Source organism: Petaurus breviceps, unplaced genomic scaffold (assembly GCF_028583685.1).
Source record: "Petaurus breviceps papuanus isolate PSGF00001 unplaced genomic scaffold, PetGlider_PUasm1.0 90760, whole genome shotgun sequence".
Lineage (NCBI taxonomy): Eukaryota > Metazoa > Chordata > Mammalia > Diprotodontia > Petauridae > Petaurus > Petaurus breviceps.
The window spans coordinates 13,046,188-13,058,013 of NW_027187338.1; the positions used below are offsets into that span (position 1 = coordinate 13,046,188).

The window sequence follows — 11,826 nt, forward strand, 5'->3', positions numbered from 1 at the left end:
TTAATAAATTATTTAACTTGTAAAAGCTACAAGCCAAGAGTAAAGTAGAGGGAGTGTTGGTGCAGGATTTTCTGTTTGCAGATGATGGTGCACTCAATGCAGCCTGTGAAGCTGAGATGCAACAAAGTATGGATCAGTTCTCTACTGTTTATGCTAATTTTGACCTAACAACTAGCACCAAGAAAACACAGGGTCTCCTCCAGCCAGCACCATACCATTCAGATGTAGAACCATTGGTTACAAAAAATGGAAGAGTTCTAAATACTGTGGATAAGTTCACTTACTTTGGCAGTATACTTTCCAGAGATGTACATGTTGATAATGAGGGTGACACACACATTGCCAGAGTTAGCTCAGTGTTTGGGAGTCTCTGAAGGAAAGTGTGGGGGTGAAGAGGTATTAGACTGACTACCAAACTGAAGGAATACAAAGCTGTAGTGCTGACCTCATTGTTGTATGTCTGTGAAACCTGCACAGTCTACCAGGGCCATGCCAAGAAACTGAATTGCTTCCATTTGAATTGTCTTAGGAAGATTCTGAAGATCATATGGCAGGATAAGGTACTAGATGCTGAGGATCTTTCTCAAGTTGAACTGCCGAGTATTCCAACTTTATTACAGAGAGCACAATTCTGATGGGCTGGCCATGTTGTTTGAATGCCAAGCCTACCCTTGCCTAAAAGACTATTTTACAGAGAACTCACACAAGGCAAGCATTCACATGGTGGTCAGAAGAGATACAAGGACACTCTCAAGGTCTCTCTGAAGAACTATGGAATTGATTGTGTGATATGGGAGACACTGGCATAGGACTGCCCAGCATGGTGTGAGAAGGTGCCATGCTCTATGAGTAAAGCAGAATTGAAACAGCTCAAAAGAAACTCAAGATGCACAAATTTAGGGACAATTCCACCCCAAATGTTCATACGGACTATTTGTGCCCGACCTGTGATAGCACCTTCCAAGCTTGGATTGGTCTGATCAGCCAGTCAGACACACTGTAACTTGGCTCTAGCATAGTGATGTCATTGTAGTCGTAGAGCATGAAGAAGAGCAATCAACCATTTTGTTAGAATATTATTTGACGCAGAAATGGCTTCATTTTTGTCCTTACATCACTCCCCACCACATGCCTGGTACTTAGTAGGTGCTTAATAAATGCTTGTTATTGAAGTCAGTAATACTTTTAAACCAGTTTGAATTTTATTGATCATACCAGCAGCTATATACATATGGAAAAAAACAGTGCACATATATGCAAGAAATATGATTTATTTAGTTCCTAAAAGATACATTTGCTGATTTATTTTATCATGTCATTTAATGAGATAGTGGTGGTGGGGATTTCTGCTAGAGAGATGAAGAGAATGGCCAGATAGATTCCCTGCCTCTCCTTGCTCCCCATAACAAAGAACTGTTACAGTCTCTTACCCTTGTCTCTCTGCCCTGAGGCCACCCAAAGTAGCTGGAGGCCATTCAGGAGGCTTTGGCCAGGTAGCTCTCAGCCCATGACTGTCAGGCAGAACAGGTCCTAGGAAAGATGTTTACCCCAAAGCTGTGGGCCTGCTGTCCCAACCACATTTCAAGCATTGTTTTTAGGCCATTGGAAGAGGTCTTATTGATCTACCCACTCCTCCCACCCAATTTATCCCTGAATTATGCCAGAGTCAAGCTTTTGCTCTGTCCTGTCCTCAAACCCAGTACACAGAGGCCCCAAACAAGAAGCTGAACCCTTGATTCTCTTGGGAGAAACAAGGATTTTTTTTGGTGAGATATGGGTCAGACTAGACAGCCTTTGGGGTTGTTTTTGGTTGTTTTGATTCTGTGATTAAACTCTAATGCTTGATTTCTAAGTAATGGTCATTTGCCTACAAACTTATAGGCAAATTGTCCATAAATATTGGCTTAACTGCATTTATTTTCTTTGTATTCCAGTCCCTAGGCTATGCTAATGGAGACCTAGCTCATCTACTTCCCACCTCTCATTTCTGCCTCCTTCCATCCTCCACCTTTCAAAGGCCACTCTATGAAGAACAGGCTTTTTGGAACTTTCCTTTGATCTCCTAAAAGAAAGATGATCGCTCATCCAAAGCCACATCAGCATCATAGTCAACATCATAGCCAGCATGATCATCATAGTCAGAATCATAGTACGTAGCAGCAGCATCAATGGCCGCCTGTATGTTTCGGGCTGTCCGCAGGCCAGATTTGATTGCTGTGTCTATCCAGCCATGGGGTTTGCAAGTGTGCTCACCAGCAAAATAAATGTTGCCCTCGGGCTGGAAGAGTTTTTCTGAATAGTCAACAAACTGGTAAGGGGTGAACTCTGCATATGCACCCAGGGTGAATGGATCTAGGGACCAGTGTTTCACTATAGATGTCTGACATAGTCTCTGTAGTTCCTCCTTGGACCTCTGGTGGATAGTTGCTAAGTCACTCAGCACCATGTCCACCACCTTCTCATGTTTCATGCCCAGGAGAAAGATGGAATCATCACCCACAGTATAGGAGGCCAAAAGGACACCTATGTTGCTGGTGAAATTATGGCTGGGGTAGTAGATAAATCTTGTGGGCAGGTCTGTGATGGATTCCCCACCTTTGATGCCATCCTGTTCCCAGAAGCGTTCTTTGCAGGCCAAGACCACTTTGGTGGCACTGCTGTAATGGACGGAGCTGAGGGCATCTTGCTTGGCCTGGGAGAGTGGTGGCTCAAACTGGATGAGGCGTGTGGCCTTGGCTGATGATGAGATTATGGCAAAGTCACCTGTAATGATGGACTGGCCTGAGTAGGGTCTTCCATTCTGGTAGGTAATCTTGATCCGAGACCCAACCATCTCTACCTTCTTCACTGTGGCCCCCAATAAGACAGTGTTAGGCTTCAAGGTACGGTACAGGGCATTGGGGAGCTGATCAAAGCCACCAGTGATTTCATCATAGCTGTTCCAAGAAGAAAAGAAGAAGGAAGCAGGGCATTGAGATTCTTAGCTCTCTAGAGAGACAATGGATATGGCCATCTATGGGTTGGTCCTAGGAGTATCTTGATGTGCTTAAGTATCATCTCATTTGACTGTCATAGAGACTAAAATGCCACTATCATCAGTATGTTTCTTGAAGTGAAGCAATTCTCTAGGCAGGCTTGACTTTTAAAATGCAAATACCCCTGGGGCAGCCAGGTAGCACAGCGAGTAAGAGCACCGGCTCCAGTGTTGAGAAGACCTGGAGATCGAATCCCAGGCTCAGACACTTAGCACCCACCCAGAAACACCTGGCCGTGTAACCTTGAGCAAGTTACTTAACCCCAATTGCTTAGGGGTGGCCAGGTGGCTCAGCGAGTAAGAGCACCGGCTCCAGTGTTGGGATGACCTGGAGATGGAATCCTGGGCTCAGACACTCAGCACCACACCCAGAAATAACTGGCCGTGTAACCTTGAGCAAGTTACTTAACCCTGATTGCTTAAAAAAAAAAAAATGCAAATACCCCCAAGGAAGGGAAAACCTGTAACTACTTAAAGTAGGTGTACTTAACCTGGGGTCCATGTGCTTTATATAAAAATACTTTGATAGCTGTATTTCAATATTATTGGTTTCTCTAGTAATCCTATGTCTTTTGTGCACTTAAAATATTATTCTGAGAAGGGGTCCGTAGGCATCACTAGACTGCCCCACAATATAGAAAAGGTTAAGGACCCGTGGATCAAAGGTTTTCCTGTGACAGGGGAGGAAGTAGTTAGCTCTGGCCATGCAAGATGAGTAGGAGGGGGGGCAGGTGAGAGGAGAGTCTTGTCAATTTCCCTGCCTTAACTCTGGGGTATTGCAGCAGTGGAGGGAGTACTGACTGAAGTCAAAGGCTTGTGTTCAAACCCCAGACCCACTGATTGTGATCAGTGTGACCTTGGGGAGGTTACTTATCTCCTGGGCCCCAATTTCTTTATCTACAAGATTGGAAAGTTTGACACTCGGCCTCTGAGGTCCCTTCCAGGTGTAGATCATATGAACTTATTATCTCTGATCTAAGAAGTCTAAGGCCAGAAGTCTTAAGTCAATGTGGAAAAGCTGTGTGACTGACTGAATATCTATCTATCTATCTATCTATCTATCTATCTATCTATCTATCTATCTATCTATCTATCTATCTATCTATCTATCTATCTATCTATCTATCTATCTATCTATTTATCTATCTTTCTCTCTCTATCCATCTATCTATCTAATCTCTCTATCTAATCTGTCTATCTATCATCTATCTGTCGGTCTATCTAATCTATCTATCTGTCTATCTATCTATCTAATGAATCTATCAGTCAGTCTATCTATCTATCTACACACATACACATAGATGTATACACACATATACATAGATGTATACACACATACATACATATACATATTTACATATATGTATCTATATCCTTCCTCTTTTCTATTTCCATACTCAAAATTGGCCCACATTACCATCTGCCTGAATTACTTCAATAGCTTCTGAAATTTGTTACAGCTTCTACTCTTTTCAGCTAAGTGAACAGAGTGTTGAGCCTAAAGTGAGTTCAAATCTGGCCTTAGACACATACTAGCTATGTGACCCTGAGAAAGTCTTTTAACTCTGTTTGCCTCTGTTTCTTCATTTGTAAAATAGGCTGGATTAGGAAATGGCAAACCACTCCAGTATCTCTGCCAAGAAAACCCCAAATGGGGTCATGAAGAGTCAGACACAATTGAACAATATCAACTACTACTACCCTCTCCCTCTCCAGGCCATTTCTTTTTTCTTTGCTTTTTGCTTTTTGGAGAGGGGAAGGCAGGGTAATTTGGGTTAAGTGCCTTGCTCAAGGTCGCACAGCTAGTAAGTGTTAAGTGTCTGCGACTGAATTTGAACTCTGGTCCTCCTGACTTCAGGGCCAGTGCTCTATTCACTTTGCCACCAAGCCACCCCCAGGCCATTTTTTATACCACTGACAGAATAGATTTTTTTTGTGCCTAGACCTGGAAATGCCATTCTTCTATTTATTTCAGGGCTCCCAACTATCAGTGCTTATCCTGGTATTCAAGGCTGGCCACAACCTGGCACCATTTTAATTGTCAGGTCCCCTAGCAACACATCACCCATCTTTTCATAGCAAGGGGAGTGGAGGCCATCAGGTCTCCAGTGTTGCCAAGTACACTCCTGGTACTCTCCAGACTTGTCTCAGTGTTTCCAGTTTATGTTTTCCACCTCCTCCTTTACACACATATTTCATGCTCTAGACAAACAATACAACTCTGCTTTCTACTACATCCTTGCTCTACTGTGCCCAGGCCTGGAATTTTCTCCCTGTCTTCCCTTCTCCTACCTATCCCTTGAATTAAAATGCCACTTCCTCCATGAAGCTCTCCACATTTTCCACATGCTAGAATGACCTCTCTCTCGGGACCTCTTATTTGCTTTGTTTAAACTTCTCTGATGTCTTCATGCACAATTTTCTATCATTACTATTGTCTTCCTCAAGATCCCTCAGCTCCTCTGAAGGAACTGTACTGGATATGGAGTGAGGTCCCCCCCTACTCCCCGGGCTATTGTGAGAACCAAATGAGATAATATTTGTAAAGCACTTAGTGTAGCACCCAGAACATAGCAGGCATTTCCAGGCTGTGGAGCTCCTGCCTTTGTTGTAGTTGAATCTCACTCCCTGCTTCCCTGTTGGGGTCTTTATGTTCATTCTCCACTCACCTGTGTGGATTAGAGATGATCAAGTCACTGCTTAGGGCCTCCAAGAAAGATTTGTAGTAGTTTGCACCTTCATTCATGATATCGCCAATCATCTGGACAGCTCCCTGGCTCAGCTTCCCCTCCTTTAGCAGGTAGGCCTGGGTGAGGAACAGTGGGTAGAGAGGATCCAGGAGGTGGGAGAAAGGAGGCACAGGAAGGGAAAGGATATGGATGCAGGGCTGAACCAGGTGTTGGATTCCCCATCCCCTCCCCCGTTTCCTACAACCCTTACTTTGGTGGAGAAGGAGTCATATGTAGACATCAGGTGGCTACAGTTGGTAAGGTTCAGTTTTTCAACCACCTAGAGGGAAAGGGTGTCATGGGTTAGTGAAGGAGCAGCCAAGGCACCTGGGGTTTATTGTTGCCACTGGCCTGAACTTCTCCCCTCTGCACTCTTCTTCCTAAAGGGGAGAGGGCATTGGAGGGGAAGGAGGAGGTGGCAGATGGAGGAAATAGTCTGAGGGCTTTGAATTAGGGCTAAGGGAGAGGAGAAGGGATGAGACAGGATTGGGCCAGTCAGTACTAGCTATACTTTGGGACAGAGAGTTCAGGGCATCATAATTCTGGAGCATACCTATTTGCTATATGACCTGAAATTTTAGCAAGAGCCTCCTTCCTTAAGGGTCTTTTGGAAACACATGTCCTTTGGCTTGAGTCCTTGGTAGGGGACTATCACAGGAAAAGGCTAGAAGTTCTAGAGTGGAGATACTTTTGAGGCATGGGACACAAATGCCTTCAAGTGCCCAGCTGTCCCCCTACCCTTTCCTAGAGATGATGCTTGATGGGAAAACAGGAATGAGTAGAGGTTCCAGGGACCCAAGCTAGGTCTGGTGGGTCAGACTCTGAGGCTAGCAGACTCAAGCTTCCCCAGGGAGCTAGCATCTTCTTGGCAAAGTGTGGGGGTGAGGAGGCGGCTAAATGAGTGGTCTCTTGGTCACCTTAGCTATCGCTTCTTTGAAGAGTATGTCGGGCATCTTGCCTGACTCCTCAGGCCTCACAGGGTAGCCCAGGATGTCGGGATTGTTCAACACATCTGAGGTTCTATGCCGGCGGCCATTGATATAATACCAGGTGTTGTTACTAGACTGGATAAAGGTGTTCAGTTTCAGACCAAGCTTCCTCACGTAGAAACGGACTAGTCTGGAACACAGAAAGCAGGAACACCAGGCCCGGTCACCTCCTGCGGCTCAGCCATGGTAGAGACATCCCCAGAAAGGAATTCCAAAACTACTACTCCTCCCCTTCCAAAGAGCTCTAATCAATATATTCTTCTTGAAGTCTAGCCTCCGCTCCCTCCCGCTGCCATCTCTGCCAGTTTCACCTTGTTTTTGGTCTCAGGGAAAGATAACTATAGCTGCTGATCTTTTTTGAGTAATTGAAGCACCTAGGTGGTGCAAATAGAGGGCTAGGCCTAGAGTTAGGAAAACCCTCTTTCTCTCTTTTATTAAAGTTCTTTTATTCCTCCTCCTTCCTCCAGGACTTTCAGGTTTTTCTCTGTTCTTCAGATGCTTTGCTCTGCTCAACTCATTTCCAAAATCAAATTTGGACCACCTGGTATAGCTTGCCTTCCGGCCAGACCTTAATGGTAACCCTGTGCAAGCAGGGAGAGCCTTGGTCTGGGATGAAGGAGACCATGGTATTTTGCAGTATCTCTGCCATTAAATTAGCTGTGGGACTTTGGGTATCTTGACATATCTGAACTTGTTTCCTCCTTCATCAAATAAGGATCATAATCTCTGTTTCACCTGTTTCCCAATGGGTATTTGATAGGATTCTGGAAAGTTCATTACTGGACCCAATGGTCCAATTTATATTCTGTCATCTCTGTTAGATTCAGTCCCTTCCCCAGTCCCCTGCCCAGGTCTCACCTATGGTTGTCTGGCAACCTCATAGCACCCAGCTCAATGTACCAGTTCTTCTCTGGACTCCGGAACGTTGCCACTCTTCCTCCAATTCTGTTCCTGGCTTCCAAGACTGTCACCTAGGTTCAGGAAGAGTGTCTCATTAAGCCAAGAATTGACTTTGCCCACAGCATAACCCTCTTATCCTTCCATTCACCCTAGCTTGAGGTGAAGGTAAGTCACTTGTGACTGAACAACAATGGTGAAGAAGGAACTGTTCTGTGTCCTTTCAAAGTACAGAAGAGGAGAGAGAGAAAGCCCAAGGTGAGGGGTTATTTCCTTTGGTCCTAATTCCTTTAATGTCAGCACAAAGTAATCTAATCAATTATCAAACAAGCATTTATTAAGTGCCTACTGTATGTGTTAGTCGTTGGGGAAATAAATACAAAATAGTGAGACATTCTCTGCCCATAAGGAATATACATTCTGCTAGAAAGATAGAATATGGTGAGATATGGTACAGGAGAACACATTGTGCTGGGAATCAAGTACATTGGGCTCAAATCTGCACTGATTTAGGCAAATTCTTTTCCCTTTGGGGGCTTCATTTTGGAAGGCAGGAAGATCCTGACCTTGCAAGATGGGATTGAAGATGAGATTGACTAAGGAAAGACCTAGAGAAACTTTGGTTGACTAGCAGTAGTGTAGAGACCTCAAGGTGGTGGGGTTGGTTTGGGCCAGGGGTGGGGAACCTGTGGCCTTAAGACCACATGTAACCTTCTAAATCCTTAAGTGCGGTCTTTTGACTGAATACAAATTTTACCAAACACACTTGTTCTGTAAAATTTGGATTCAATGAAAAGGATGTAGTGGTGGTGGGGGGTTGGTTTAGGGCAAGAATTTGGGGAGGTGGATCCATCAGGGGATGGTGGGGAATGATCTGTGTTGAGAATTAAGGGAGAAACCAGTTTCAAACCCTTTACCTATAAGGAGCAGTCCCAGTATTTCTGTTTACCCCAGGACTTTCTACTTACATCTCGCTCCCCTCTGCCTATACAAATTCTACCTATGGACCACCTTCTCCAGGAAGTCTCCATTGACCATTAAAGCCAAGCCACTGTGCTCCTCTGAACTAAAGCTCAGCGTTGGAAGGGCCCTAGAGGCCATCCAGTCTTACTTAAGCCCAGGCCCTTATCGTCTGATAGTTATTCATATGTGCCCCAAAATTTAGCTTATAAAGCATTTTCAAATTTACTACAATTAGAGTATTTGAGGGAGGTAGAATAGAAAGTTTACAAGAAAAGGAAGCTGGAGTCTTGTCTGTCTTCTAGACCATGGGCTCTCTGAAGGTAGAACAGAGAAGGTCTGCTCCTGTGCTCCCCCCCTCCCCCCCACCCAGGTCACGCTCCATGAAGAGTCTGCTTTCCTCAGGCTGTCTCTCCTGAGAGCAAGGCCTTTATTTCCTGATTTTTGTCTCCTCTCAGATAGGTGAGGACACTGAGTGTCAGAGAAGTTAAGGGTCTTCCCTAAGGTCATACAGCTAGAGCTGGGAATAAAAACCCGTTTCTGAACTCCTTGACATTGTGGGCCTGTGTTATTGATTCTCTTCTCTTATGAACCTTGACTCCACCATAGACTGTGCATGTGGGTTTGGGGATGAGAGAGCAGGATGTGGGGGGCAAGGTAGAGAGCAAGAGGCAAAGACAGAAGGAGAAACAGATAGAGAAAAAGGAACAGAGACACACAAAGTCAAAAAGAGAGGCAGCAAATCCAGGCCCTGATCTGGAGAGAAAATGGAAGAATATGAAGGACATGCCTTTGGAGAGTAAGGGGAAGGAAGATCCTGGTCCTGCCCTCAGGGAGCTTACAGTTTGGAGGACGGAGACAGAGAAGGAGAAGTCTTTGTTTCTGCTCCGAAGCGAGGATTCCATCCTTTTTTTTTGGCTGCCACGCCACATAGTTGGAGCTCTCCATCTGAGGGAGCTGGGGTCCTGTCCTTAGGAAGCTCCCAGTCTGGCATAGAGTGGGTAGTTAATAAATGTTGGTGGGTCAATTGATTGCCTCCTCACCTTGTGTCCAGCATCCTGAAGTGTCTTGGCCGCTATCAATCCAGACATCCCAGCTCCCACCACCAGGATATGCCGCTTAGAGTCAGAGGTCCCAAGCCCTTCCCGGGCAGTTTTCAGAATAGCTTCATACTCGGGGTCTTGGAAGCATTTGGCAAGGAGATCAGAGTAGCCATGGCAATCTGGAGTGGCCAGAAGGAAGGCCAAGGTCAGGATACCTGTGGGCAAAGGGTTCATGTTCTGAAGATAGGGGCATGGAGAAAGAGGTCACTGGCCAGGGCCATGGCATTCCCTTCCCCCAACTTAGCTTGCCCTGGACTAGACTTCTCATTTTTTCCATTGAGGTCAAAGTGAGATGGAAAGAATTCTTGAAGTTGAGCCAAGATTAGATTTGAATACTGCCTCTAAACCTTAGTTTCTCCACCTATGGAATGGGGATTACAATAACTGAAACTGATATGGGCCTTTAAGGTTTGCCAAGCCCTTTATATACGCTACTGAATTTGATCCTCACAACAGTCCTGGGAAGGAGGGGCTATTATTATGCCCATTTTACAGATGAGCAAACTGAACCTAAGAGAAGCTAAGTACTTGGTCCAGAATCATACAGTCAATAAGTGCCTGAGGTAGCATTTGAACTCAGGTGTCCATGATTTTAAGTCCTGTCCTCAGCACTGTGCTATCCAGCTGTCTTAGCATATTAACACGTTGGGGACTCCCTGTACAATGCTTTAAGTTTATAAAGGGCTTCCTCATTTCAAACCCTATGAAGTAGGAGCTATTATTATCCCCATTTTAAAGATGAGGAAATCAAGGCTTAGAACAGTTAAATGACTTGCCCAGGGTTCACACAGCTTATATATGTCAAAAGGAGGATTTGAACACATCTCTCTTGACTCTTGGACTTACACTCTATCCATGGCTCCACAAGGCTTGATTCCTACTACACAGGACCAATATGAGGACCAGATCATTGGATATCAGTGTCAATTATGGTAATTAATTCAAATCAACAAATCCTATAATAAGTCCAGAGCATTCTTATGCAAATACTCCTTACCTCTGCTGTGTCCCTTGGGCCCTTTTATGAGTCTGTCTCTATGTAAGTATGGGTCTGGATGTATTACGGTATGTGTCCCACAGAGAGACACACCCAATGATGACATACCCACTTGCAGTCACAGAGACCTACAGATCAGTTTTGGCAGACATGCACTAAGACACTCAAGGAGACAGACATACAGAGACATATAGAGACAGTCACACAGAGTGTACAGACACACAGAATCCTCCCATCTAAAGAGATACACAGACATACTTCCATACAGATATATTCAAATATAGTCATAGACATATTTACACAGCCCCAGGCGCAGAAACAAACAGGAACCCAGAAGCTTAACCCAGAACCAACACCAACTTAGAAGCACAAATAGGAAAAAAAAGTGTACAAACATCTACTTAAAGGCAGACAATTCTTTTCAAGCCCATGGGAGTGCCCTCCTCCTATGGCACTTCTACCTTGCTTCCAATTACTCACACCACTGAGATGTGATGGGCGTTCCTTCTGCTAAGATGGAGGAAGTCCAGGTCCTCCTATCTACTCTGCCTGCTTCTATGATCTCCAGCCCCTGGGCACTGTCACCTGATCAGCTGATGCCCCCTGAGGATCCTGGGACCTTGCCAGCCACACCAAGGACTCTGGGGTCTTTCTCTGATCCATGTAGCTGAACTTCGGCCATTCCTCATAGGTCACAGAGGGTGTACTCCATGACAGCAAGTATCATCTTGTTTTTTTTTTTCTATTTATATCTAACACAGCACTTGGCACATAATCTTTGCTTCCTAAATGTATATGAACAAATGAATATATTAATTCATATGTTCATGTGAATATACAGGTATAATGAATACCTATTCATTCACTCAGTCACACTCTCATATAGATACGAAGACAATATGACAGACACACAGACAATAGACATAGGCACAAACACTCAAAAGACACTCACAAAGAGGATCCCAGGAATCCAGTGGAATCCAGCTCCCCAGGACCCACCTCCTACAAAGCTTGGGTCAGAGACCCTGGAGTTGGGGGAGGGGCACCTTCTGGTCCTCACAAATCTCTGATGAAAGCCAGAAACTATTTTCCCTCAGGCTGCCAGGGCTATATTGCT

The 11,826-nt window shown here is 44.8% G+C and overlaps 1 protein-coding gene across 1 annotated transcript; it reads right to left on the minus strand.

Moving 5' to 3' along the window:
* Positions 1–2,062: 2,062 nt before the first annotated feature.
* LOC138146167 (L-amino-acid oxidase-like) lies at positions 2,063–9,886 on the minus strand. Its single transcript, XM_069067872.1, has 6 exons — positions 9,653–9,886; positions 7,611–7,723; positions 6,681–6,882; positions 5,975–6,043; positions 5,704–5,840; positions 2,063–2,936 (listed from the first exon to the last, which is right to left on the minus strand). The coding sequence occupies exons 1-6, from the start codon at positions 9,884–9,886 to the stop codon at positions 2,063–2,065; spliced, it is 1,629 nt and encodes a 542-aa protein (XP_068923973.1).
* Between the last annotated feature and the right edge of the window lie 1,940 nt (positions 9,887–11,826).